Source organism: Urocampus carinirostris, chromosome 11 (genome assembly GCF_059441175.1).
Source record: "Urocampus carinirostris isolate Australia breed hairy pipefish chromosome 11, RoL_Ucar_1.0, whole genome shotgun sequence".
Lineage (NCBI taxonomy): Eukaryota > Metazoa > Chordata > Actinopteri > Syngnathiformes > Syngnathidae > Urocampus > Urocampus carinirostris.
Genome location: NC_142359.1, coordinates 26,892,394 through 26,920,107, shown reverse-complemented (window position 1 = coordinate 26,920,107; position 27,714 = coordinate 26,892,394). Strand labels below are relative to the sequence as shown.

General features: G+C 39.5%; 1 protein-coding gene across 1 annotated transcript; it reads left to right on the top strand.

The window, feature by feature from the left end:
* Positions 1-278: 278 nt before the first annotated feature.
* Positions 279-27,126, top strand: sec24d (SEC24 homolog D, COPII coat complex component). The gene is made up of 22 exons (XM_088346657.1): positions 279-440; positions 3,057-3,247; positions 3,730-3,826; positions 3,910-4,031; positions 4,711-4,923; positions 5,948-6,063; positions 6,144-6,255; positions 6,330-6,457; positions 10,064-10,202; positions 12,235-12,350; positions 12,431-12,555; positions 13,935-14,126; positions 16,172-16,265; positions 17,018-17,305; positions 17,478-17,574; positions 18,458-18,603; positions 19,174-19,312; positions 20,588-20,706; positions 22,246-22,425; positions 24,243-24,434; positions 25,514-25,603; positions 26,611-27,126. Exons 2-22 carry the CDS (start codon positions 3,097-3,099, stop codon positions 26,749-26,751), a joined length of 2,997 nt encoding a protein of 998 aa, XP_088202783.1. The 5' UTR covers positions 279-440; positions 3,057-3,096; the 3' UTR covers positions 26,752-27,126.
* The last annotated feature ends 588 nt before the right edge of the window (positions 27,127-27,714 follow it).

Here is a 27,714-nt window from a genome sequence, read left to right as displayed (position 1 = left end):
AAAGCAACGTATTTTTATAAAATTGAATTTTACGGTTTATTTGTTGCCGGTGTGTAGTCGTGTTTACGTTGGTGACGAGTTGTGCGCGTGCGCAGTCGGTGGTTTGATCAAATAAGAAAACTACTGAGGCACAATTCCGCATTGCATTTAAAAGCAAAATTCCTCTTCTTTATTTATTCAAGACAACCGAAGTGATATGTTTTTTTCCCTTTTATATCAGATAAAGTGCTGTATTACTTTACTTGCAATCATGTAAGTCGTCTTCGACGTGACGTTTGTTTTATTAAGAACCCGGAAGCGGTCCTCTCTTCCCCCCGCCCTCTCCCACGGCTCGCTTTTGTTACGTCACACAGACCGCCCGGCGCTTTTTGGAGTTTGACGTGGCACTCTGCATTCCGCGAATCCAGCAGACGAGGCCAGCTGAGAAAACGTTTGTGGAGGTAAATAAAAACAACATCATCTTCACATGCGTGGGGCACAACCTACGCTCGCCAAGTTCTTTGCGTTACGAATTCGCGTGCGTCGCTTTTTTAATTGCAAACTTTACGCCCAATGAGCGCAAAGCGGCTAGCAGGACGCGCTCAATGAATAACAAAACAACCAAAATGTCAATGTCATTCAACTATAATAATTATTTTTCCTTGCATTGGACGAGAGAGTATAATAATTCCTCCGTTTTCGTTCGATGCGACCGTCATTGGAGTGTTTGACGTGGCAGGGATGATTGATAGGGCGCTTAACGGCTAATGTATTTCAATTATCGGCCTTTTTATTCTTTAATTTGCGTGAGTTTGCTATAATGAAATTGTGAATATGCTTGATTGCTATTGAGATTTTCGAGAAAGGTTGTTCAAACCTCACATTGTGTTTGTTGTTAAAATCGTCATATTGGAATATAATATTGTGAATATGCTTGATTGCTGTTGTGTTGGTCATAATTGTTTTCTGTTGTTGGTGATCTATTGACACTAACAAAGATGTCATATAATGAAATTGTGAATATGTTTGATTGCTAATAGGATTTTCGAGAAGGGTTGTTCAAATCCTCACTATGTGTTTGCTGGTAATAACATCATATTGGAACATAATATTATGAATGTGCTTGATTGCTGTTGTGATTGTCATGATTGTTTTATTTTAATATTAGTGTCAATAAATTTGTTCAAACCAAAAAATCAACTAGGAGGTATATCATCATACGGAACGCCACCAAATCCAAAGAAGTCATTCTCTACTTCAGCAGGAAAACCTCCACTATCATCCCATGGCCAACGCATTGCCCGCGGGCCAAATGTGACCTGCCAAATCATTTATGTGGCCGTAGACTACGCTGAGAGAAGAACATGAGAAAGATGAGCAAATTAGGACTTGCCGTTGTAAATGTGTCCAAGCCTGTCGCTACTCACAAAACACCCATTGTAGCTGTATATGCTGAAGCCCATTGATCAACCAGAGAACATTGAGGAAACCCATCCGCCTGTCATTTTACTTAAATAAAAGTCACAGACGCAGTGTTCAAGGCAATCTGAAAAATAAAAAAAAATTAAAGAAATAGCTATTGTGTATTTGCAGAAGTTTAAACACTCTTTGTCCCTTTTCCCCTAATATAAATAAATTGAATGTCTTATTTGACATTGAGAACAAGGTAGTAAACATTGTATGCAACGAGATTAGACATGACACTACAGGGTAAACATGTTATAACGACTTAAACAAAAAAAAGAGAAATAAGCTATCGGTAATAAGTCACACAGACTGCCCGGCGCTCAGAGACTGACCTAAGTTATAATAATAATGATGCAATTTTTATGAATGCAAGAGAACAGTGCGTCGTAACAATACTGCTATGAAAAAAGTACAATATCAACAGCAGCAACAAAAGCCCCAAAATAAGTCATAAGGTTTATATGTTCATGGTTTAATGTGATAACATTTAGCAGCTACTATTTGCATGTTATTTCAGTAACTTTCCAGTCTGAATGTGTTTCCCTGAGTTAAATAAACAGCAGTGGAGAGGAAATCTATTAGTGTTTTGCTGTTTTTATTTTACAACCTCATAGAGAGTCATTAACACAACCCAGAAAATCATGGGCTGCTCTCTGTGCAGTCTGGAGGACCAATAAGGTTATGAAGAATTCCTCTCACAATCGCCACCACGTCCTTGACCTTCTGCCCTCTGCAGCCGCTACAAAATCTCTAAAACAAAGACTAACAACCTCAAGGGCCGTTTCTTTAAGGCCATCATTACCCTAAACAAACACACAAGACTTTGGAAAATAACATTTGCCTGTTCATAGGAAATTGTATATTCATAGTTTACTCTTCTACTCTTATTTTGGAAACATGTTGCTGCTATTGTCACTGCACTATTTTTCATTGCACTCCGTACAGCATCATGGCGTATGCTGGGTGCACTGTTGCAGGGTTCTGACAGAAAAACCTTACAGAGAAACATCAACACAGCCCCAAAATAAATCACAGGATGCTCTCTGCCCAGTCTGGATGACATTGTTAATAACATTATTAAAGACCTCTCTCACCCTGACCACCACCTCTTTGACCTGCAGACGCTACAAATCTCTTAAAACAAAGACTAACAGGCTCAGAGACAATTTCTGCCCCAGGGCCATCACCAACCTAAATGAGCACAAACAATTATAAAAATGAATCTTGCCTATGTATCAAACATTTATATTCATATTTTATTCCTCCTCTCTTATTTTGGAAACATGTCGCTGCTAATGTCATTTTTGATCTCTGACAAGGTCTTTGTATGAATGCAGTTTCTTGTGTCAGTGCATTTTTTCTACTCTACTTACCTTCTCTAACAGATAAAACATAATTGCCTTACGCCTGCTTTATCGCTTGAAGAGAAATATCCAAGGTCCATGTTCACACGTGCAGAGTAGTAGATATTGATGTTGGCAAATCTGAACTCACTCGAAGGAAATAGACTTCAACCTTATATTCATGATTGTGCTGGTGGAATAATAGTCTGTAATCTGTAATAGTCTGTAGTCTAAACAGTAGTAGACTTGACTTTTGCTTCTTTGCAGACTGTCAAAGGCCAATTCTTGGCATGAGAAGAGCAGCCAAATGAGTCAGCAGGGTTATGTTGCCGCACCCCCCTACTCCCAGGCTCAGCCAGGGATGGGGGGCTACCAAGGTGGATTCGGACCGGCTCCAGTACAGCCCCACTATGGACACTACGGTGGAGCACCACAGGCGTTCGCGCCACCCCCTACAGGTGAGCAATCATCATCCCCAAAAATAGTCTTAATACAGTAATACGTTTAGCGTGGTTAATGGGGACCAGAACCCCCGAGGATATGCGAAAATTTGTGAACTAACAACCACTCCAACACACACACACTAAAACACATTTTAACATGCGCTCTGCTAACCCCTGCTTACAGCAATAGTCAACCGGGTACAACGGATCCTGACCACACAGATGCTGTTAATTTGATTTGGAAAGAGTAGCCACGCATGAGACAAATATGCTCTCCTCAGCAAGTCAACTGGGAATAATGGATCGCGGCCAAACAGTGCAGTTTATTTTAGGCGAGTCACAGTGGCACACTTCAAAGACTTAAACTGAAAAGAAATTCGCTTTGCTGGCCCCTGCTCTCTGCAATAGTCATGTCATGTCGACCGGGGATAATGGATTGCAGCCACTAGTGTAAAGTAGCTGGGGATTACAGTACTACTGACTGTGTGATTGATCAGGTGTCCTGAAATCTCCTCCTGGTCCTGGCCAGCCACCACCACCTGGGTCGCTTCCCTACAATCCCAACAGCCAGCAGAACGGAGCTCCCCAGCAAAGGTTTGCTCATTTTGCTAAGAGCAAATGAAAAATATTTAGTCCATTGACGACACTTTTTGTTGAAAATCATTCATCTCTGTCAGGTACCCGGCCCCCAATTACAGCCAACCTCCACCGTCATCATACAACAACTCGTCCACTCCCGCCCCACCTCCCCCGATGCAGCTAACCAATCAGATGAGCAACATGAACTTGGGCAACTACGGTAAGCAAACTGTTATCATGTCACCCAGGGGTGGGCAAAATACAACCTGCGGGTAAGATGCAGCCTGTTTTTATCTGACCCGCCAAACGAAAATAATTAAAATAGGAAAATATATAAAATGGTCAAAATGGTACTACTTCCAAATTTACCGGACTAGAAGGTGACAAAGAAACTCCAAATTGATCGGAAAAATGAAATGTGCCTTAAAACTCTTAATTTTTTGCGTCTTATATACAGCAGAATACAACCGATAAGATCGGAAATGTAATGAAAATGTAAATGCATACAGTAATTATAGATATGTGTTACCATACAAGGCTTCAGTCATACCATATTTGAGAAATTATTGTGCAATGATTGATCAAAACCAATTTGATTAAATGTTCTATTTATTAACAAATATAAAATGATATTAAATTAAGATGTCTGCATCCATTTATTGGTTAATACATGAGAAAAATTAAATGAGCTTACATTATCTTTTTTTCTCGTATTGGCGAGGCATCAAGTTCGAGACTGTATGAGAGATACCAACACTCCAATCCCTCAATCAGAATTTCTTTTTCATCGTAGCCCAGCCCATTATTTTTTAACCCAATACGGCCTGCAACTTAAAAAGTTAGCCCACCCCGACGTCGTCGATGTGCCGACTCATAGAGACCCCGCTTTCTTTCATTAGGGCCTGTTCAGAGCCCTCAGGCTGCTACAGGCCCCCAGCAACCTTACCGGGGCCCGCCCCCTCAAGGTGCACAGCACCCACCTCAAATGGCCCCACCCACGAGCATGTCCGGGGGCCAACCCTACCCCGGACCTCCGATGCCCGCAGCGCCTATGGGATACCAGCAGCCCGGACTCGGGCCTGCTGGTCTACCTGGATATCCGCAACAAGCCGGTAAGCAAATGGACATTTTCTGTTTACAATTCTGCAGAAATATGATCAACTTTATCTTATAAATGAGAAATATATTTGTAAAATGTATAAAACATTTGACACAATTTGACTTAACTATAAGAACAATGTGATAAATTAAAATAAACAGATGGCAGGTTTTTTATATTTGGCCCAAAAAGTACAAGCAAACATATAAAGAAAATCAAATTCCCTAAAATAAATTTTGACATACATAATCAACTATGAGTTAAGTTTTAGAGCAGTGTTGATAATTGCAATCAACGCAAGCAAATTGGGAAAGAAAAACCTTTAAAAATATATATTTTGACAAAATTACAACAAAATGTGATAAATCACAAGTACATACTTAAATGAATTGTGACAACCAAAATCAACTATGAGTTTACCTTGGGGACAATTGGATTAATTGCAATTAACACATATAACAGAAGAAAACAAATCTAGTTTTTCAAATGCAAGTTTCGCCCCGTAAACCCCACCCCCCACCCCCCAAAGAAGCAGAAGGAGACAATTAAAAAAAATGTTTTGTTATATATTGTATTTTGACATACACAATTAACTGAGTTAACTATATGAAAATAACTAAACACAGGCAAAATAAAAATGAAAAAAGTTGTTTTTTAAATGTGAACTACGCAAAATTGCAGAGAATTATCACATTCCTTAGAAAGGAAAATTTCGACATTCACACTGATCTTATAGTTGACTTCAGCAAAGTGTGATTGATTGCAATTAACTCAAGCAAATGGAGAGGGAAAAAACTTACATTTTACAAAAATCACAAGTAAATACGTCTATACAATCTAATTAATTAGAAATTAAACAAATGGTGAACAATAAGTGTTTTTGAATGTAAATTTCAACAAAAAAAGCCTACACAAAAGAAAAATTGACTTTTGCAATAAAGTATGAGTTTACTAAAAAATGTGGTTAATAAAAATTGATCACTTTAATTGCAGGATAGCACTAAGTAATACTATGACCATTATTGGCTTGTGCACAGGCCCGTTTATGGGGGGCCACATGGCAGGACCGCAGCCAGGAGGCTTCCCGGGGGGAATGGGCCTACAAGCGGGTCCGCCTCAGAAGAAACTGGATCTGGACTCCATCCCAAGCCCGGTGAGCTGATGGTCCACACGATTTTTTCTCGTTGCCACTGAATCCACGTGACAATAAAGGGATTCTATTTTGGATTTCAGACCCAAGTGATCGAAGACGACCAAGCCAGACACGGAGGACATGTCTTCAGCACTAACATTCGGGGACAAGTCCCGCCTCTTGTCACCACAGACTTCACCGTGCAGGATCAAGGTATCGCTGCTAATGCCCTTGCGAAGAAATGCGATCCAGTTTCGGTTTTCACTCTGGATTTTCATTCACTACAGGCCACGCCAGTCCTCGGTTCATCCGCTGCACCACGTACTCGTTGCCGTGTACCGCCGAGCTAGCCAAACAGTGCCAGGTTCCGCTGGCGTGCATCGTCAAACCTTTGGCACGTTTGTCCGAGAATGAGGTAAGTTGCACTTGTTTCTCTACACCCGGGTTGATGAACACGTGGCTCTAGAGCTCTTGGCCAATAAGAATGCGGCTCTTTGCCTCATCATATTTTCTATATACTGTGGCTCTTTGCCTTGTTTCTTGTTTATTTTTTTTATTTTTTGTGTATTGAGGGTGGACACTTTCCTTGAAATCAATACAAGAACAATACTTGTATTGTAAGGAGAGGAGTGTGTTATGGAAAATAATGTTTTTAATTTTGTGTGTTTGTGTGTGTCTGTCTGTCATGGCAGTTCAGTGCGTGGTGTGGCTCTTTGACTCTCACAGTTAAAAATTTCGGCTCTGTGTGTCAAACGTGTTCACCACCCCTGCATTACACGTTACATTTACTGATTTGTGTTTTGACAGAAGCGTAATATGGACGTTTTTGCAAGGGAAATATTAAGAATACAGTAATCTCTCGTTTTTCATGGATGTTGTTTTCGTAAAACGACTTGTAATCGTCAAACCTATTTATGTAATTCTTTATTAAACACTTTATTATTAATTGAAACCAAATAAAGGTACTGTAATTTCTAAATAATTCTTTTTCATTTTTTCTTTTCTAACAAATAGCTTCTGTACTGTCAAATTATAATTTTAAAAACAATCTTTCTGCTGGGCGGCGCGGCGGCTGGGAGTTTTCATGCTCTGCCTGTGCCTGCGTGGGTGTCCGCCAGGCTCTCCAGTTTCCTCCCACATTCCAAAAAACGTTATTTGGCCAGTCCAAATTGTCTGTAGGTGTGGTTGAGTGAGTTATTTGTGTGTCTTTGTGTACCCTGCGACTGGCTGGCAACCAGTTTAGGGTGTCCCCTGCCCACTGCCCGAATTATGGTTGGGATGGCCTCTGGCACCTCTGAGAGCCTATCCGGTGCAGATAATTGATGGATGGATCTTGTAGCTATATTGCACCAACAAGTCAGGGCACTATCCTTTTTCACTCCCGGTGATATTTTGTCTCCCTCATGTGGACATTCTTGGAAAACAAAAATGTGGCCTAAAATTGCTTATACCTTCCTCTAGCCCAGTCAAAGGGGGCGATGGCGCATTGCGCAATTTTTTTTTAACTTTAGCAAAATGAAGTGCAATTGCACTTCCAATACACAAGGGGCAGTTGCGTTCTCAGTAGCAGAGTGTTTTGTATATATCTAGCCTCCACACAGTGCAGCACAGTGAGTATGAAGTGTACACAAGAAGTGTAGCTGGCCCTTAAGTGACCCCTTGAAAAAAATATTTAACACGGATGCGGAGACAGGCGAAAGGAGTCGGGATAAAGAGACAAACAAAAGTCTCTTGTAGCACTTCACTGTGACCTTGAAGGAAGACGAGCAAAGACCGGTGTGGTTGTCATGTTAAAATGTTAGGCAGCTGACAGCTCAAAGTCAAATAAATTAAGCTGTCGATTGAGAAATCAATAAGTAAAAAAATTGTAAACAGACAGCAACCCTAACAAAGCTCCCCATAAGAGAACGCTGTTTTCTCAAGGTTAAGCGTGCCAATATGATTGAGTACTCACAAAAAAACTAGCAGAGAAAATGCACTTAAAAAATAAACAAATCAAAAATCACATCAAAATTGCAATACTGGTCTGAAAAATTGCAATTAGGTTTTCTTCCCTAAATCTTGCAGCCCTAGTTACAACCCAATCGACCCTATAAGGCGTAAATTTGACATGGACAGAGGTGATGAGTTACTATCAATATTGAGCAATCGATGTTTTGTCCCCATCCATATTATATAATCACTTAAAAAAAGATTCATCTTGGTGGGAGTGGATTTTTAGGCCAGATCTTACCTCATACCTTGGTACTCAAACCAAATAATTTAAACAAATGTGTGTTCGACCTAAAACTTGAAATATTTTTTGCTCCGTCTTTCGAACATGGCATCCAAACTCGGAACACGGCCGAGTGGCTGAGTGAAATGAGGGGACATTTTGGCTATGCTGTCAGGTAGCATTATTTTTGAGGGAGATCGTCCATCTGCTAACATGTCTGTAGAATTGATAAACAGTTATCATTCTTTAGGTGCATGTTTTATTTGTATTTTGTATATTTAAAATTGTTTAAGGTAATGGTTTATTAATTTTTGGGCTATTTTGGAATGCTTCAAGGTAGGGTGCGTCATTTGAGGTTTCCTTAAAAAGTTAAAATTTGAATATTTTCTTTATTAAGTATGTGTTAACAGTGCCCAGCTGAGTTCAAAGAGAATTTATTCCATTGTGCTTATCTGCCCTTATCGTACTTTCATCAGAGCTGTTTGGGGCGGAACACATTAGTTTCGGGGAAAGTGGGCTGGGGGAGTGCTGGAGAGAAATGTGGAAAGTGTGCTGGAAGGGTGCTGGAGATAGATAGATAGATAGATAGATAGATAGATACTTTGTTCATCCCCGAAGGGAAATTAGATGTCCCTGCAGTTTTTTTTAAATTTGTATTTGTCAGTGGAGAATAAAAATGGTTAAAGTAAGAAGAGGTCTGCTTCTAGTAAAAGTCTAAACTCCAACCCGAACTTCCCGAAAAATTAAAAAAGTTTATTCGAACGCCTTTGAGAAATGCATGTACAGTACTTTCATGCACATCATAAACAGGCTGCCTTGGGCTGCAATCATGACTTTAAGCCAGGAGACAGCATCAGAGAGTAACACAAATTTCAAATTCCGCATACCACCTTTAAGAACATATAAAACTAGATAGCATTACTTCCTATCGAAAACAATGCTTCGGTTCTTGACAGAACACCGATCCTGAAATAATTATGATCAAGTATTATGTAAACTTAATAACAATAAGATCTAAAACAATTGTCGACAATATACTGTACCTGTTGAGCAGTGGTAAAACTGGATCATTGTTTTCACTATTTTCCCGTTTTTCTTTCTCTTACCATTTTCTTGGGAGAGGTTATCAGAAAAAAAGCAATGAAATGCACTAAATCACAATCAATTCTCAAGTGATGATCTTGAACTCTCTCGAAATGATGACACCCGTTTAGCCAAGATGGGTGCTCACCTTCCTCGGCGTGTGTTCTGGTTTTTCTAGTTTAATTCGAACACCGTAGCAAATTATAATGGAATTTTTCGGTCACTTCTGATTTGTTGTAATACAGAGTCATTCAGTTGCCAAGGTAACAAACCAACATGGTAAAAATGTCCTGCAGAAATATCTACCATAAAAAAATACAAATAAATCAGAAGTTTCAAATGTAACTACGGTTATTAATAATGATTTGTATTTAGAAAATGATCCTTCAAATGTTTTATTAAGTTAAGGAATAGAAATTTCTAAGCGACTTCAAACTTTTTAATGATGGTGTACATATTTAGACAACTTTGCCAATATGTACAAATAATTTTGAACAAACTGCAACTGGAATTTGAAGGCAAGTGTTGTTACATTTTAGGATCATCAAATGACATATATTATCCAGCTAAAAAAAACATTTTTAGTGGCGTGTGAATTATTTGACGCCTGTGCGGTCAAAGCGTCCCAGAACGGAATTGTCCTAACGGAGCTTGCCTGGTCCCCTGAGCCTTTTTAGGCAACGTTAGTGTGGGGCTTAACACAATCCCTTGATTTGTGGTCAGGCGCCGTTGTACCTGGTGGACCATGGTGAGAGCGGCCCCATCCGCTGCAACCGATGCAAGGCCTACATGTGTCCCTACATGCAGTTCCTCGACGGCGGCCGCCGATACCAGTGTGCTTTCTGCAGCTGCATCAATGAAGGTTCCACATTCTCTACATCACTGCCAGAATGATTGAAAAATAAAAAGGAGATTTGACGTCTAGAGTCTTCAATAGCACTTAATGTGTTTGAAAACAAAATTTCTGCCAGCCTGATTGAAAAAAATGGACATTTGACGTCTATCGTCGTGAATGGCATTGAACGTGTTTGAGTAAAAACACACTGCAAGCCTGGTTTGAAATAAAATGGACCCTTGATGTCTATGGCTGTCAATGGCACCCAAAGGTTTGGAAAAAAAAAATGTCATCCTGATTGAAAAGAAATGGACATTCCATCAATGGCACGCAACGTATTTGAATATCAAATTAACCAGCCTGATTGAGTAAAATGGACCTTTAACATCTATAGTCGTCAATGACAGACAAAGTTCTTAAATTAAAAAAAAAAACAACTAAAATATCTGTAGTCGTCAATGACAGCCAAAGTTCTTAAATAAAAAATAACTACTGTTGCCTGATTGGAAATATGGACCTTTGACATTTATAGTTGTCAATGGCACTCAACGTGTTTGAAAAGATGTTAAGTCAGCCTAATTGGAAACAAATAAACTTTCAACGTCCCTAGTCCTCAATGGCGTTCAACATGGTTGAAAAAAGTAAGCCAATCTTATTTTCAAAAAATGGACTTTTGACGTCTATTACCATCAAAACATATTTAAAAAAACACTGCCAGCCAGACTGAAGAAAACGGACTTTGGATGTCTAAAGTTTTTGATGGCACTCAATGTGTTTACACATAGAGAAAAACTAAACACAACACAAAAAGACCTTTTGACGTCTATAGCCATCGATGGCACTCAACTTGCTTGGAAAAAAAAAACCAAGACAGTCTGATCTTAAAAATTTGACCATTAACATCAATAGTTGTTAATTTCATTCAATGTGGTTTAAAAATAATACTACTGCCATCCTGATTGAAAAAATTGAAATTTGATGTTTATAGTTGTCAATTGTACGCAACATTATATGAGAAAAAAACAATCTATCCAGCCTGACTGAAAAAAGGACTTTTGACGTCTATAGCTGTCGAAGGTAGTCAATGAGTTTGAAAAAAACTTCCTAACAGCCAGCTCAAATGAAAAAAATGCACCTTCGTTGTCTATGGCCATCGATGACAATCAATGTGTTTGGGGAAAAAACACTGCCGAGCTTGACTTAAATAAAATGAATATTTGACCTCTATAGTAGTCTATGGCGCTCAACATGATAGGGAGAAAAAAATCTACTGGCAACCTGATTGGAAAAAAATGTACCTATGACGTCTATAGTCATAAATGGAACTCAACGTGTTGGAAAAAAACCCTATTGCAAGTCTTAAGAAAAATTGACCTTTGACATCCATAACTGTCAATGATTTGAAAAAATATATACACAGCAAGCGTGATATGAAAAAAAAATGGACTTTTGACATCTATAGTAATCTATGGCTCTCAACGTGTTAAAAAAACCCACTTTTAGTCTGACTGAAAAAAATGGACTTTTGACGTCTATACTCGTTGATGACCCTAAACGCGATTAAAAATATATATATTGCCAGTCTGATTAAAAACATGGACCTTTTGACTCCTTTGTTGTTGTTGTTGTTTTTTTTTAATCAAATAAACAAACTGCAAGCCTGATTAGAAAAAAAAATAACCTATCATTGTTAATGGCTCTCAACGTGTTTGAAAAAAGTTATAACTACCAGCCTTATTGAATAAAATAGGTTATGTCTATGGCAATGGCACCTGACTTGTGTGGGAAAAAATTGTCTCACTGTAGAAAAGATGCCTTTGATGTTGATGGTTGTCAAAGGCACATAACATGTTTAAAAAATTAAAAGAAAGAAACAAACCACTCCCATTCTGGTTGAAAAAATGGACCTTTGATGTCTTTGGCTGTCAATGGCTCTCAATGTTTTGGGGGTAAATAAACCTCTCAGCCTAAATGTAAGAAATGAGTCTTTGACATCTCTTATTATCAATATTATTTAAGATGTTTAAAATAATGCATTCCGACCTTTGTTTCTGGACAGTGCCTGTCTTCTACTTTCAACATCTTGACCACATGGGGCGGCGGGTGGACTTCTACGAGAGAGCGGAGCTGTCGCTGGGATCGTATGAAATGGCGGCCACGCTGGAATACTGCAAGGTACGGCAAACATACCGGTGACGCAAATTTGGAAGCGGAACGTCTGAAATGAACCTCAGTCTGCTTTTGCTTCACCGCAGAACAACAAACTTCCTCAGCCGCCCGCCTACATCTTCATGATCGATGTGTCCTACAATAACATCAAGAGCGGACTTGTCCGGCTCATTTGCGATGAGCTCAAGACGCTGCTGGACAATTTGCCCAAGTAAGCAGTGTCACAACATGCGGGGGTTTTGGGGTTTTTAAGGGTTATTGTTCTATCTTCGTTATTCATTATCCATTATCCGTTATCGGTCAGTTCATAATACGCTACAAAGCCTAGGAGCCGGGACACACGCAGCCTAGATGGCGCTGTTGAAATAGAATGATATTCACAACTATGAGACCTTTTGTGCTACAATTTGTATTTGACTCCAGTTGTTAATGGTCACGGATACAGATGCTGCACCTATAGAACTTTTGATACCTATACTTGATTTACAACAATGGAAACTAAAATTATAAGTATAACCCCTCTCCATAATAAAAACAAAAATCTGCTGGGCCCAGTCTGCAGCAATAGTCAACCAAGGACAATGCAATGCGCATGCAAGCATTCTCTTCAGAGTGGAAAAAATACCCCCCACGCATGACACCAATTCGCTTTCTCAGCGTCCGCTGGCAGCAATAGTCAACCAAGGATAATGGATCGTGGCCTCACAGGTGATCATTTCATTTTGGATGGAAAGAATGGGAAAAAAAGAATTGCAACACATGACACAAACCTCTCTCGGTTTCTGGTCTTGGTAATACTCAACTGGGAGTAATGGATCATGGTTGTACAGGTGCTGTTAATTTTAGACTGAAACAGTGAAGATAAAGCCGCCACGCATGACACAGATTTCATCTACCTACCCCCACTCTCAGCAATAGTCAACCAGTGATAATAGATTGCAGCCGAATGGGCGAGTTTCCTTTTTGATGGAAACATTGTCAAATACTCTACATAAATTTGGTCTCACAGCCCAATCTCAGCAAGAGTTCACAGGGGATAAGCACTCCTGCTGTTCCCCACTTTCAGCAATATGTGATCAGGGATAAATGAACAGAGAAGTGGCAGTCCATTTCACTTTTTTGTGGACAGAACACTAAAAAAGAGCCACCAGGCCTGACAAAACTGAGTTCTGCCAGTCACCGTTCACAAAAATATGCGATAGAGGATATTGGATCTTGGCCCCACATGTGCAGTTTACTTTATGGTGGACAGAATGGCAAAAAGAGCCTCCAGGCATGACAAATATCTTCCTTGCCACCGGCCCCCGATCACAGCAATACGGATTGCGGAATATTATTCAACCCATGAAGAGGGATTACGGTATTTGCCCATCCGTACTGTAGTATTTTGATGAATAATTTCATGTTCATTGGCTACTGTTCCCCTGAAAACTGAGGGCAAAGTGAATCTCAAGCTTTAATGTAAGTAAGATTTAAGAATGCATAAATGCTAGCACCTTTTAAGTTCAAAAGCATTTTCAATCACAGAAGCGGCACTTCAGCCCCAATTGTAAAAAGTGCTCCGTAAATAAAGTTGTTTTGAATCACCAGGGTGGACGGCGCCGAGAGTTCGGCCATCCGAGTGGGATTTGCCACCTACAACAAGACACTCCACTTCTACAACCTGAAGAAGTCGCTATCGCAGCCGCAGATGCTGGTTGTGTCCGACACAGCCGAGATGTACGTGCCACTTTCCGACGGCTTCCTGGTCGACTTCCAGGAGTCCAGGCCCCTCGTTTGCAAGTGAGAAAACGTTCTCGTTTTTTTTTTTAATTGTCTGAACAGAGCTTCACAATTGATTCTAGCGTTGCATTTTGTTTTGTTTTTGAACGTATCAAAAGGCACAGGAGCTGTTTTGTTCAAAGTGTTTTTTTGTTTTTTTACCCCAATAATTTCACGAATTTACTTGAGTTTATAAAGGGACACTGTGTGTTATGATTTTTATTATATAATTATTATTATGTATTTTCCCTTCCTAGTGGTAAAAAAATACATTTCTCAAAAGGAAAACAATATAAATCTTAATGGTTAGCACTATCATATGTACATGCTTCTTTTTTTTTAATACTCAAAAGTCAAAATATTTATTTTTATTTTACATGAAATAGGGCTCACCTAAAAAAACCTAGCATGATTGTCTGCCATCCTGCTGCTACAGGTACCCCCCAAAAACCTTGTAAAATGCTGGGCAAAAAATTAGAAGAAAGATGGTCGATTTTGTCACTTTGAGACTCCATAGACTGTATTCTTCCTTGTGCTTTGTCGCACTTGTTTTTGGTTGCATGACACAACATAGCAACATCTACCACTGTGTCCCTTCAAAATTTGCATAAAAAGAATGGCCCCTTTTTCGTTTAACTTACAATGCGGTTTGTTCAAAATAATTCCAGTGCAATGTGACTAATCAGAATAACTCGGGTTTAAGTATATTTTTTATTGTTACATGCAAAACAAGTTACCAGTAGGCGCTGTAGATTCTCAGAAAACAAACAAGACCCAGCATTTATAATATGCTCGCTATAAAGGCTGTGCAATTGGGCAAATTGTTCAGAGGGGTGTATTTTAAAAAGAACAGCAGTGTGGCAACCAATCCCTGAGTTCATCAATTTTGGTAAATAAAAAACAAAAAACAGGTGTGAATCAGGTTTGAATCCAGTGATGCCTATTTAAGAATAATGAAGCCAGCACAGGTTGATGCATTTGCGAAAAATGGGTCGTTCAAGACACCGCTCCGAAGAATGGCGTTCTTTAATAAGTTTATTGGAGAGGTAAGATCCTATAAAGAAGTGCATAAATTGTTGACTGTTCAGCAAAAATGATCTCCAATGCCTTAAAATGGGCAGAAAAAACAGAGATACATGGATGAAAACTGAAGACAACTATTAAAATGGACCAGGGAATAACCGGAATGTCAAAGGTGCGGCCAATGATCAGCTCCAGGACAATCAAACACAGTACTTGTAAGTGCTGTGACACTTGGAGGATTTCTGTGTGAAGCAAATTTATTTTTATAATCCTACGCAAAGTCTTGTTAAAAAAGGCATGAGCAGAAGAGGTTACAAGTCGCCAAAAAACACATAAGCTGACCTAAAAAAACGAGACAATGACCCCAAACATGCCAGTAGACGATCAAAGTCTTGGTTCCAAACCAAGAAAATTATAGTTATGTAGTGGCCAGCCCAATCCCCAGATCTTAATCTAATCGAGAACTTATGGGGTGATATAAAAAATGGTGTTTGTGAAGCAAAACCCCTCAAAAAATTTAAATGAATTGTGGAATTTTGTTAAGCAATCATGGAGTGAAATAACAACTGAAAGGTGCCAAAGGTTGAAATATGCGACATAGATGTGAAGCAGTTATAAAAAACTGTGGTCATGCGACCAAATATTAGGATTGCTCAAATTTTTGGGGAATACAAAATAGTTTTGAGTTTGTTCAGTCAACAGCAGACACTGCTATTTTTAACACACTCCTTTGAACTACAGTATTTGCCTAATTGCACAGCCTTCGTGTCTATTATGAATGCTGGGTCTTGTCTGTTTTCTGAGAATCTACTGCAACCACTGATAACTTGTCTGGCATGTAACAATAAAAAATGTACTACAAACCAGGGATATACTGGTTAGTCACATTGCACGGCTATTATTACATTTATATGAGTTTTTGGAGAAAAAAGTTAAAAGTTGGTCATTACTGGAAATAACCCAATTTTAGCTGATTATGGTAGATCATACTTAAAAACAAAAAAGGGAAAAAAATGTAAGTTTTCCTGATTTGAAATCCGTAGCCTCCTGAGTCAGATCCCCGACATGTTCGCCGACACCAACGACAGCGAAACGGTCTTCGCTCCCGTCATCCAAGCCGGCGTGGAGGCGTTTAAGGTCAGTTTGCAAGGGTAGGAAATTCCAGAGGCAGCTGTCTCTTACCCAAGTGTTCCTCAACCTGTTTGGAGCCAAGACACACTCTTTTATTCATAAATCTAGATTTACAGTGTATGTCAAAATATTAATTCTGTGATTTTCATTTGTTTGTGTATTTGTTTTTTAAGCTTTAATTATTATGTTTTTAAAATAGATGATATAAAGTTGTTCTTATAATTTGTGGTCACCGTGCAGGGCGCAGATGATATTACAGGTTGTTAATTTTGGTGAATAAGTTTGCTGTAACTTAGGAAATTGTTACATTTTTAACCTGTTTTTTAAGGTTGATTATTATTTTTTGTGTGTGTATCTACCAGTAAAACAAGTCATTTTTTTCTTTGGGGTAAGAATATTAATTTGAATCAGCAAAATTGTGTGCAACATTTTAAATTTATTTGATTTTTGTTTTATCTGCTGTGTAATCTTTAACAGCTTTAACACGAAATAGGTTATTACATATACTGTACTACCTCATGAGCAGATGTTTAAAAAGAAAGAGAAATGTTATTTAATGCCACCTACCGATTTGGATGAATGTGAGTTACTGGACTGATCGCTGGAAAGAAAAATTGAGGACATGCTTTTTTGCAAAGATAAAACCTTGGCAATTTCCTACAGCACACTAGACTAGGTTTCACTGCACACTTGTGTGCCCTCCAACTCACTGCTTAAGAAACACTGTCTTGCCCTATTCGTGGGGCCTTCCTCAACAGGAAGCGGACTGCAGTGGCAAGCTCTTCATCTTCCACTCGTCCATGCCCACCGCCGAAGCTCCTGGAAAGCTCAAAAACAGGGACGACAAAAAGCTGGTTAACACCGACAAAGAGAAGACACTTTTCCAAGCGTCCAAGGGCGTCTACGAAGAGCTGTCCAAGGACTGCGTGGCTCAGGGCTGCTGCGTAGACCTATTCCTCTTCCCCAACCAGTACGTAGACGTGGCTACCATGGCTGACGTGCCGTCGCACACCGGCGGCTCCGTCTTCAAGTACAACAACTTCACGGTGAGTTACTTAATATCAAGAGAAGACAATACCTATTAGTTTTGGATAAGGAAAAATCAAGAAACATCAACATGGTTGGCCTTTTTGTGCAATCATGGATGGAGACAAATGATGCAAATTGCCACAAAAAGACCAACCATGGCATTGTAAGTACCTGATCATCTTATCACAGGTGGAGAAGGATGGCGAGCACTTTCTGCAGGACCTGAGGAAAGAAGTTGAAAAGAGCATTGGCTTTGACGCTGTCATGCGCGTTCGGACCAGCACAGGTGAGATTGGGGATTTTTGGGAATTTCAAACAAACAAGGAAAAATGAATACATTTATAACGAGAAAAATTGTCTGGCGTTGCTGTGCCGATAGAAGATTGTATTCGGCTGCTTGGAGTGGTCAGTGGTTGGGAGCTGCAGTGCCCAACCTGGCTGCCAAAGGGCGTTAGAGACCCCGCAAAAGCAGACCATGAAAAAGAAAATGTTTATGGATTTTGTTGGTGTTTATTGGGTGTGTCTTGACACAAAACCCAACTAAAGACACCAGCGGAAACCTAAAGTACAACTGACTAAATTTTTATGTAGTCGCTTCATTTTTTTTTGCAGCCTATAAGTCACATATAAATGCGCAAACATACACAAATTAGGATTTATAATGTAGTTTAAAAAGAATATACAGTTGTTTGAAAAAGGTTTCCGCACACCTAACCAATTTCAAGGTTTACCTTTATAAATCAGTGGGGTTTTTTGTACCAGCAATTTCAGTTCAATGTATCTTATAGCAGTCATTAATATTTCAGAAGTAAAATTAAATTTATAGGATTTACACAGTGTGAAATAATAATTTAAAAAGAAGCAGGTAGGTGTATACATTATGTTCACCCTTATTGTTTAATTGATTTGAATACCTTAGATGACGAATTATTGGAACACTGGTTTGGTAAGCTCAATGACCTACGTACAGTGTTGAAGCCAATCAAGTCAACGGGTTTTTAAGTTGACCAGTTGCATATTGTTCTCCTTTTTGCATTTTCTCCTACACAGTGGCAACATGGGAGTCTCAAAACATCTGCCAATTGTTTTAAAACACAGATTTGTTCAAATACAGTGTGTTTCAGGTACTGATTTAGCACGGTATTTTTTTTTTTTCTTAACACCTTCAGGATTCAGGCCCACTGACTTCTTCGGCGCAATCCACATGAACAACACCACCGACGTCGAGATGGCGGCCGTGGACTGCGACAAGGTGGTGACTGTGGAGTTCAAGCATGACGATGCGCTTAGCGAGGAGACTGGCGCATTTATCCAGGTGTGTATCTTGTACCCCTGCCATCCAAAGATGTGCGGATAACCCAGTGCTTTACAATTATTTTCTGTCACGTCCCCCCCTCGGAAAAAGCCCACCCAGCCCTATTTATTTGGCTTCATGTTGTCCGCTGCTAAGATTTTTAAACATAACAAGCACACGGGTATTTCCTCGTCTAACGCAATGGTCACAGTGAAGCTAAGCGCTGCTCATGCTTCCTCGTCTCAGCTTTTGAGAAACTTTCGGTTTCCTCTTTATCCCTGTCTCTTCTGACTGTCTCCACATCCCTATTAAATATTTTTCTCATGGGGTAACTTGAGGTTCCGCAACACGTCGTGTCTACACTTCATACTCATTCTCCTCGCTATATATGTGCAAAGCGTGGACACTTAACCCCCGAGCGCACGCTCTGCCAAATAGAGCGCCACTGCCCCCTAACTTAGCGGGGTGGAAATTGCACTTAATTCTAGGGCAGTTCAAAAAAACGTTCCCGAAGTCGAACCCGCCGCCGTTGGCAGAGTCTCGCGACCCACTTTGAGAATTACTGGGTTAACCCGACTACTTTCCTGGCAGTGCGCCTTGCTGTACACCACAGTGGGCGGGCAACGACGCCTGCGCATCCTCAACCTCGGCCTCAACTGCACTTCACACTTGTCGGAGCTCTACAAAAGCTGCGAGACTGACGCGCTGGTCAACTTTTTTGCAAAATCCGGTGAGTTGGAACTCTAAACTTGCACTTTGAGACATGTACTATAACAATATTTGTCCTTGCTAGTTAAATAATTTGTTGAGACGGTGCTACCAAATACTCTGAATCATACTGTTTGGCGGTACAGTATCACCCAAGCCACCACTGGCAGACTGATGCACAGATTTTTTAAGTCTATCAACTCATTTAATTCCAGAAGTTTCTCCCAAATCAGAAAAGCTGGTGTCAGCTGATTTTTGTGATTTTGACTCATTTTTGAAGGCCTACAGAAGATTTAGTTCTGTAGCTATATAGGTATAGGACATATCTAAAGAAAGCTTCAACTCTCATCTATCATTTGAAAAGGTCTGCTTCTATCTTTTACCATTATTGCAACAGTTGACCATAGCTAAGTTTCTTGAAAATACTCGTTTCAAAGAAAACTTCTGAGAAAAACAGCTTTTTGTGAAAGGATGCAATTGAAGCGAAACGCTCACTTTGGTGTTTATTTTCCCATTTGTGACTACAATATCTAAATATTGGTTTCCATAAACACAAGGACATTTGTCTTGCAAAATTACTATTTATTGCAAGAACACTATACTTATTTATTAACGATGCATGAACTTCCCAAGAATGTTTCAGTGCCTGATGTTTCCAGTGACAGCTTTTGTTATCTAATAGGAATTTTTTTTCATGCTGAAATCTTGATATTTTTAAAGCTTGACACTTGCTTCTATGGATGTACCCCTAAAAACCTTTTTAAAAGGCGGGTAAAAAAGAATATAAAGGAAAAGTTTCCATGGTTTGTATTTTTCCTTGCTTCATAGAACTTATTTTGGGGTCACCAACCTTTTTGAAGCTAGGAGCTACCTTTTGTTACCGATTGGCACAAAGTTTGAGATGCATTACTAAAATAACGACTTGTGTTATTATTATGTTGTTTTTATGTTATTACCAGTTTGTACTCATTAGAATTTGAGTAAAAATAGACTCGACCAACAAAACATCATGCCAGTCGGGAATACATTTCCTGGAAAATCACTATGACCCATCACCGGTGAGCCATTTTCAGAACCCATTCGCGGGCACCATGTTGGAGATCCCTGTGACACAATACTGCAAAATCTAGTAGGCAGATATTACACAGTGTCCCTATAAGTGATAACATTGTCTAACAACCAGTTTCGACCTAAAAGTGGCACATTAAAAACCAAATATGAAAGCTCTTTTGTCCATTCTGGAATCAGATTTTCAATGATTGGCAGTCTGTTTAGAGTTTTTGTGTTTTTTTCACAGCTTACCGCGCCATCCTCAACCAGCCGGTGAAAAACGTGCGAGACATCCTAGTCAATCAGACGGCCCACATGCTGGCCTGCTACAGGAAGAATTGCGCTAGTGCTTCTGTTGCCAGCCAGGTGAGCTTTCAGAATTTTCAGGCGGGCCTTGGGATTTTTAAAATCCACATTTTAGCAACGGCCATAGTACTCCTTTTAAAGCCCATACGTCAAAGTCAAGGCCAACGGGCCAGATGTTGCCTTCGAGAAGGTTTTCTACGGCCCCTGAGAGGATCTTAAGTAATTATTGTAACATACACCAGGAATTGTCTTTATTTCTTTTTTTTTTTTACTGCTAATAACTTCTCCTTGAAGGAAGTGATGCTTTGTTTTTTTGGGGGGGCACTTTATTCAATTGTATTTCAGTCCAATTTGGCTAAAATACATTTCAATTGAGTGAATGAAGGAAAATTGCCGTTAGATTTTACTTGGAAGTCAATTCGCCCACTTTTGCTGAAATAGAAACTCTTGGCGACTGATGGCGCCTGAATACCGTAACATTCGGACTGTAAGGTGCACCTGGTTATAAGCTCCACCCAGTACATTTTAAAAGGAAAAACCATGTTGTACATACATCGCACCTTACTATAGGCCGCATGTGCCCACATTGTAACATGAGATTTTTACGAAGAAAGGCGGCACACAGAAAGTTTTGATGATATACGGTACCTTAACTCCTTAACTTTCCGCCAGTCCGCCGGACTTTTGATAAACGATTATTTGTCTGTACGATTTCACCAGTCAATGATATACGTATCATTAAAAAGATTAAACTCTTGGGGTTCAAACTATGATGACCATTTAAAAATGTACTCATCAGAGAAACACCACAATAAGTCTGAAACGAGATACCCCAAAACTATAAAGCATAAGTATCTCATCTATACGTGTCCTGTCTTCAGTCCGCGAAAATGGCTTCGTTACATAAAGGACAATGCATAGAACCCAACCGTGTAAAATATTTACTCCAAAACACAATAATGCTGACAGATAAATAGGAATCTGCCTAAAACATTTCTGCTTCGTTGGACATTGCTTCTTGTAATCCATTGGTTTTGCCACATTACTTCCCTTTACAAAAAAACAGACTTGTAAGACAAATCCCTGTATTGTAGTTAGCGTTCCCCTTTCAATTGACGTATTTTTTATGATGATGGTCTGCTCATGCTAGTTTTATTCATGAACAAAGCACGAAGTTACATTAACTTCCGTCTTTCTCGAAACATATATTCCACGCGTATCACTCTAACTTCTCAGGCGACCCAGGCGGCCGTTATAAAAAATGCATTAATTGGCTGCATCGTTTCATAAGCCGCAGGGTTAAAAGTTTGGAAAAAAAGTCGCGGCTTATAGTCTGAATCGTACGGTAATAGCAGCTGGCATTGCTGAGGCAGCCTCTACCAACAATCTTCTCAATTCAAAAAATAGAAGTTGAAAATGCATAAAAACACCGCAATAGTATTTGTTTAATGAAGTAAGAATATATAGCCATCTTGGCTCCTTGACCCCTGCAATCGATCAGTTGTAATATCTCAAGTATAGTGCAATTTTAAAAAAGTTAGACTCATGAAATCAAACAGAAGTCCAATTTCACTTCTTTCTTTGACATATGTGCTGAAGCTGATCCTGCCCGACGCCATGAAGGTGTTCCCGGTCTACATCAACAGCCTGATGAAAACTGCTCCCTTAACCGGCAGCACGGAGCTTTCGACGGACGATCGCGCCCATCAGCGCCTCGCCGTCATGTGCATGGCGGTGGAGGACACCCAACTGCTGCTCTACCCGCGTCTCATCCCGTTGGTAAGCTACAGTCCTCATCAAGGAGCAGTGTTGGACACGTTAGTGGAAAAACTAATTAGTGACAATTACTTAATACTTCATTTTAAATTAACCTCAGTTGCCCCCCAGATTACTGATACCAAAAACTAGCAGGTTACTGCAAAAGTATTTAGTTACATCCATCCAGCCATTATCTGCACCGCTTATCCTCAGTAGGGTCGCGGGGTTGCTTGAGCAAATCCCAGCTATCTTCGGGCAGTGGGTAGGAGACACCCTAAGCCGATTGCCAGCCAATCGCAGGTATCTAGTTACAAATAGATGTAAATAATCGTATAGCAACCGCCTCCTTACAAATGTTTTAAAATAGCCACGTAATTAAAGAAAACAAAGAAATTGTGTTCACCAGCATGTGTGAACCTTTCAAATTTATTGGCTTGTGCAATCTTGAGAGCTTGCAAGCAAACAGTTTGCTGAAACTCCGTATCGTTTTTGTCTCTGGGATTCAAACCACTTGGAAGATCTCCTCTATGTCTGGGCACTGTCTTTTTTTCCAGGCAAGGTGTATTGCACCAAAAAAATGTAAAGTTAAGTCATATTTATTTGTATAGCCCTTAATCACGAAAGGTCTCAAAGGGCTGTACAGACTACCCCTGATCTGAAACCTACACCACAACAACAACGAGCGCACACACACTCGCACACGCACACACTATATATATATATATATATATATATATATATATATATATAATATACACACACACACACAAACATACAGCTGTAAATGTTTAAAAATAGAGCGGGAGAAATCCTATGTCCACCATATAACAAAAACAGCGTACACACAAGTGTGCAGATTTAAAAATAGAGCGGGGACAAAACAGAGTTTAGTAGTTCTCTGTGTTTTATAGTCATGAACATACGATACTTGCAACAGGTATCAATCAAATAAAGAAACCAAAATTCAGCATGCTTTTACCGTAAACTCCGTGCTTACGCTTGAGTTGGTTTGTTGTCCCTGTATAGCCACGCCCCCCTACCCACACGCTGACTACCATTCGCTACTGGCGACTCACAAACCACATATGCAAATACAATCTGACTCCCTGTTTTGAGTATTTTATTATATCGTTGTAAATTTGGCTTGGATGTCAGTATATTTGCTATGGAGGATATTTGCATGAGGAGAAATTACTTTATACCCACCCCAATGAAGTAAGCTGATCAAGAGTTGTATGTGACAAAATGAGTGATTCAGAATTAGATAGATAGATAGATACTTTGTTCATCCCCGAAGGGAAATTCACATTTCCAGCAGCATCCCTGAGCTGAGAACAATCGAGAACAATCGAAAATAACACGGGAGCTGCTGGAGTGGCTGCCATTCGTGACGGCGCCGGAAGAAAAGATTCAATTTGAATCATGTACAAACAAACAAACAATTGAATCATGTACAAACAAACAAACAATTGAATCATGTACAAACAAACAAACAAACAAAATATTCATGTTTCAATAAGTGGAGTGTTAATAAAATGGGGGGAAAATAATTTCTGATACTGATATAACCAGGTAAAACTAAATTTAAGTTACCTGTCCAAATGAATGTTGTGCCATCTCACCTTTAGTCGACAGTCATAGAATATCGCAATACATTATCTGCATTTATGAGTAATGCAGGCAGCCTCTATGTAGTAACGACATTTGAGTTATATTTCATTAATAACACATTGCAGTACTCGTTACTGAGAGCAGTAATTTTATCACATTAGTCTCAACACTGTCAACAAGCACAACGAAAGTCCGAAATGACGGTGCTTTTTTGTTTTTGCCTGCAGCACAACATGGACGTCAACAGCGAAGTCCTGCCCACCCCTGTCCGCTGTTCTGAGGAGCGTCTGGCGAACGACGGCGTCTTCTTACTGGAGAACGGACACGCCTTGTTCTTGTGGCTAGGCCAGGCCAGCCCCCCCGAGGTGATCCAGGGACTCTTCAACGTGCCTTCGCTCGCCCACCTGCAGGCCCACGTGGTACGTTTAACTTTTCTCAAGGACGGTAAAAGGGAATTTGTGTATTGTTTAGCGCCTTAGTGGAAAATAAATTAATCCATTAAAAAAAAGATTTGAATAATAAGCAAAAAGAAATACTCGTAGGTTTCAATTTTTTAAGACACCTCAAACGACGCACCTTACATTGAAGTTTAGTTTAGTAGACACTCAAAAAAGGAGATAATACATCAATGGATTTTGAACTTGCAAGGAGAACAGGAAGAAAAGCCTTCAGATAACCGGGTTTGTACAGGTACTTGAAATCCTTGAAAATACTTAAATGTTAATTTTATGTTTTCAAGGATTGAAAAGTGCTTGAAATTTTGGTGACATGCTTGTAAATGCTTAAAACTGTTGCCATGCTTTCAACAAGTCTTCCTAAAAAAGTTGCAGACACTGCTCTCTGGTGGGTTTGCTTTGACATTGCATTTCTTGTTCCTCCTAAATAACGGCAGCTGGCGTAATCCTACGAAGCGTCATCGCCCCCTACGGGTCACACCCAAAAAGATGCATGTTACACCATTCAGGGCACTATGAAATGTGTAATACTGCAAATACTTCTTGATCAATTCTGGACATTTAGGCCATGCAAAAAATTGCGTTTCCTTGCGGTACATACACTGTAATGGGAAGAACTTCCTGCAACTGAAAATGTAACTCAAATAATACTCATTTTTACCAAACACCTTGGGGAGATATTATTCTCAAAAACAAATATACTACCAATTTACTCAAGATCTAAAAATAATGTTTTGATAAATGCACTTGCAAGATTAAAGATCGCAATTGTAAATCACAGATATATTTGTGGCTCTGCCAAAAACATAATTCACACTGGATGTATTCTTTTAAGCGTACTGCAAAAAATTAGCTGCCAGGGGCAGCGAAAGTGCACTCTGCCGGTCCCTGTTCATAGCAGTATAGGATTGGTGGATCACATAACGTGAAAATTATTCATCCTAAATTGCCAGGAAATTTCAATTGGTTCTCAAGCAAACAATTCAATACAAAGGACATTAAGTTCAAGGTACTTAGTTCCTTTTTCTTTTTTCATCGATCAGGCTGCGCTACCAGAGTTGGACAATCCTCTGTCAAAGAAGGTCCTTTCCATCGTTAATGACCTTCTGGAAAAGAGACCGAGATCTATGAAGGTAAGACACTCGGATATCCAGGACTGTCTCAGAAAAAAAAATATTGTTGCATTTGTTTTCTGTAATGCAATTAAAGCAACTAAAATATTACATTCCTTTCATTATTTTTTCTATTGCTGATTATGGCTTACAGCCTATTAGCATACTATTTCATGATACAAACGCTACCCTACTGACAAACGATCGTTGGTAAGTTGAATTTGTTAGTAAGTTCCTTCAGTATTTTGTATGTTTAAGGTTTGTATAAGTAACCTGTATTGTTTTGTACTAAAAAATAAACATTTCGTAAAATATAATATGCTCTATAAAGATAAATAAAGTGAGGTTTTTCTCCCTTTTTTACTTGCGCTTCAAGGAAGTGGTCCTCCTCTGTGGTAAAAAGTGGCCGAAAAAAAGCGTTTCAACCATTTTCTCAACCGCATCAAGCTTTCTTATTCCACTTTCGTTTTAAAAGAAACAGCTCGCCTCTTCTTTACACTAACCATATTGAATGGATGCACGAGATATCGGTTCTTAGCGCGCTGGACATAGTGTAGACATAGACAGTGTAGAATGTTTACACACGAACTAGGAAGAGGAAGCAGAATTCTATTTTGGGGTGGATGCTGGGTGACCTTACAGCGCCACACACCGGTAGCGGCGGAAAGAAGCACTACAGTACTGTCCTATACTCAGAAAAAGGTGCACACAATACAAAATCTAACTTACAGCAATGTCCGGATATTTTTCGACATCCCGAAAGAAATGATCGTTTTTCGTAAGTAGGGGAGCGTCTGTATACTGATTTTTTTAAGATTGGATATTTGAGTGTGTGCCATAATCAGCAATATTTATATAATCAATCCATGTTTATTATTTATACTTTCAGTGTATTTGTAACAAATCCTGAATGCATTACTTTTGCTTTTCTAATCGCATTACAGAAAGGAAACAACTTTATCAGGATATTCCCTTTTTCTCAGAAAAAAAAAACAAAATAGAATTCTGATATGCATGTTCTTTCCCAGCTTCACATTGTGAGGCAGAAGGATAAGCCGGAAATGTTGTTCCGCCAATTCTTGGTGGAGGATAAAGGCTTGCACGGCGGCACCTCCTACATGGACTTCCTGTGCCACGTTCATCGGGAGATTCGCCAACTTCTCACCTAAAATGAAAACTTTAACAACAACAACAACAAAAATCCCTTACCAGAATCTCAAATGATTTTCTTCAAATTCTGGGACCAAAGTGTGACCTGTGTTCCGCAAAGTGCCAAAGTTGCCTTCCACGTTCCTTCCTGTTTCCTTTTGTACAAATGTTAATTTTGTTTTGTTTTTAAAGCCAGTAAAGAATAATGCTCCCACACAGACCAAAAGGGACATTTCAAAAATGTTTTTCAAAGCTTTGAAATATAAACTATCTGCGCGAACATTCCTAATTTCAACAATGTGCTTTATTTTGCCTTTTAAATGTCTTTTTGTACAAGATTAATACAACTTTTGCCGTCTGCCTTTTAATTGAAAATTATTAAAACATAAGCTCAGGTCATTTTCACAAGCGTCTTTTGGTCGTTACAAACGTGGTTAATATAAACACAAACATACTGTATTGTAATCCTATGTTTATCACAGTTTATGGTAAACAAAACCGACTAATTAGCCCTTCCCTCATTTTTAACGTAAGATCTGCCAACCCTTCCTTGCAGCAATAGTTGACCGGGGATAATAGATTGTGCTGATGTGGCAAAAATAATGGAAAAAAAAAGCTTTCATGCATGACAAAATTGATCCCTCAGCCTCTGTTCTCGACAACCATACATTTTATTTCAGGCGGCAGAAAGAACATAAAATAAGAGGCGCCATGCACGACACAGATTTGTTCTCTTGGTCTCCGCGCTCATCAATGTTGACTGGGGATAATGGATGACGGGCAAAATGGTGCAGTTTGTTTTGGCGGCCCACAATGGCACGTCTTTTTCCGACCCCTGCTCTCATCAATAGTAAACTGGGGATAATGAATCACAGCAACAACCTTGTGTTTCACTTTAAAAGTACGTAATGGAGAAAAGTAGCCACCAGACATGACACAAATTTGCTCTCTGTCCCCTCTTTCAGCAGTAGTCAATTGGGGTT

Bases quoted from the DNA above. Each gene is read 5' to 3' on its own strand.
- sec24d (XM_088346657.1), top strand. From the start codon at position 3,097: ATGAGTCAGCAGGGTTATGTTGCCGCACCCCCCTACTCCCAGGCTCAG. The intron at 14,127-16,171 runs GTGAGAAAACGT...TGAAATCCGTAG, and splicing joins TCCAGGCCCCTCGTTTGCAA to CCTCCTGAGTCAGATCCCCG. The intron at 16,266-17,017 runs GTCAGTTTGCAA...CTTCCTCAACAG, and splicing joins CCGGCGTGGAGGCGTTTAAG to GAAGCGGACTGCAGTGGCAA.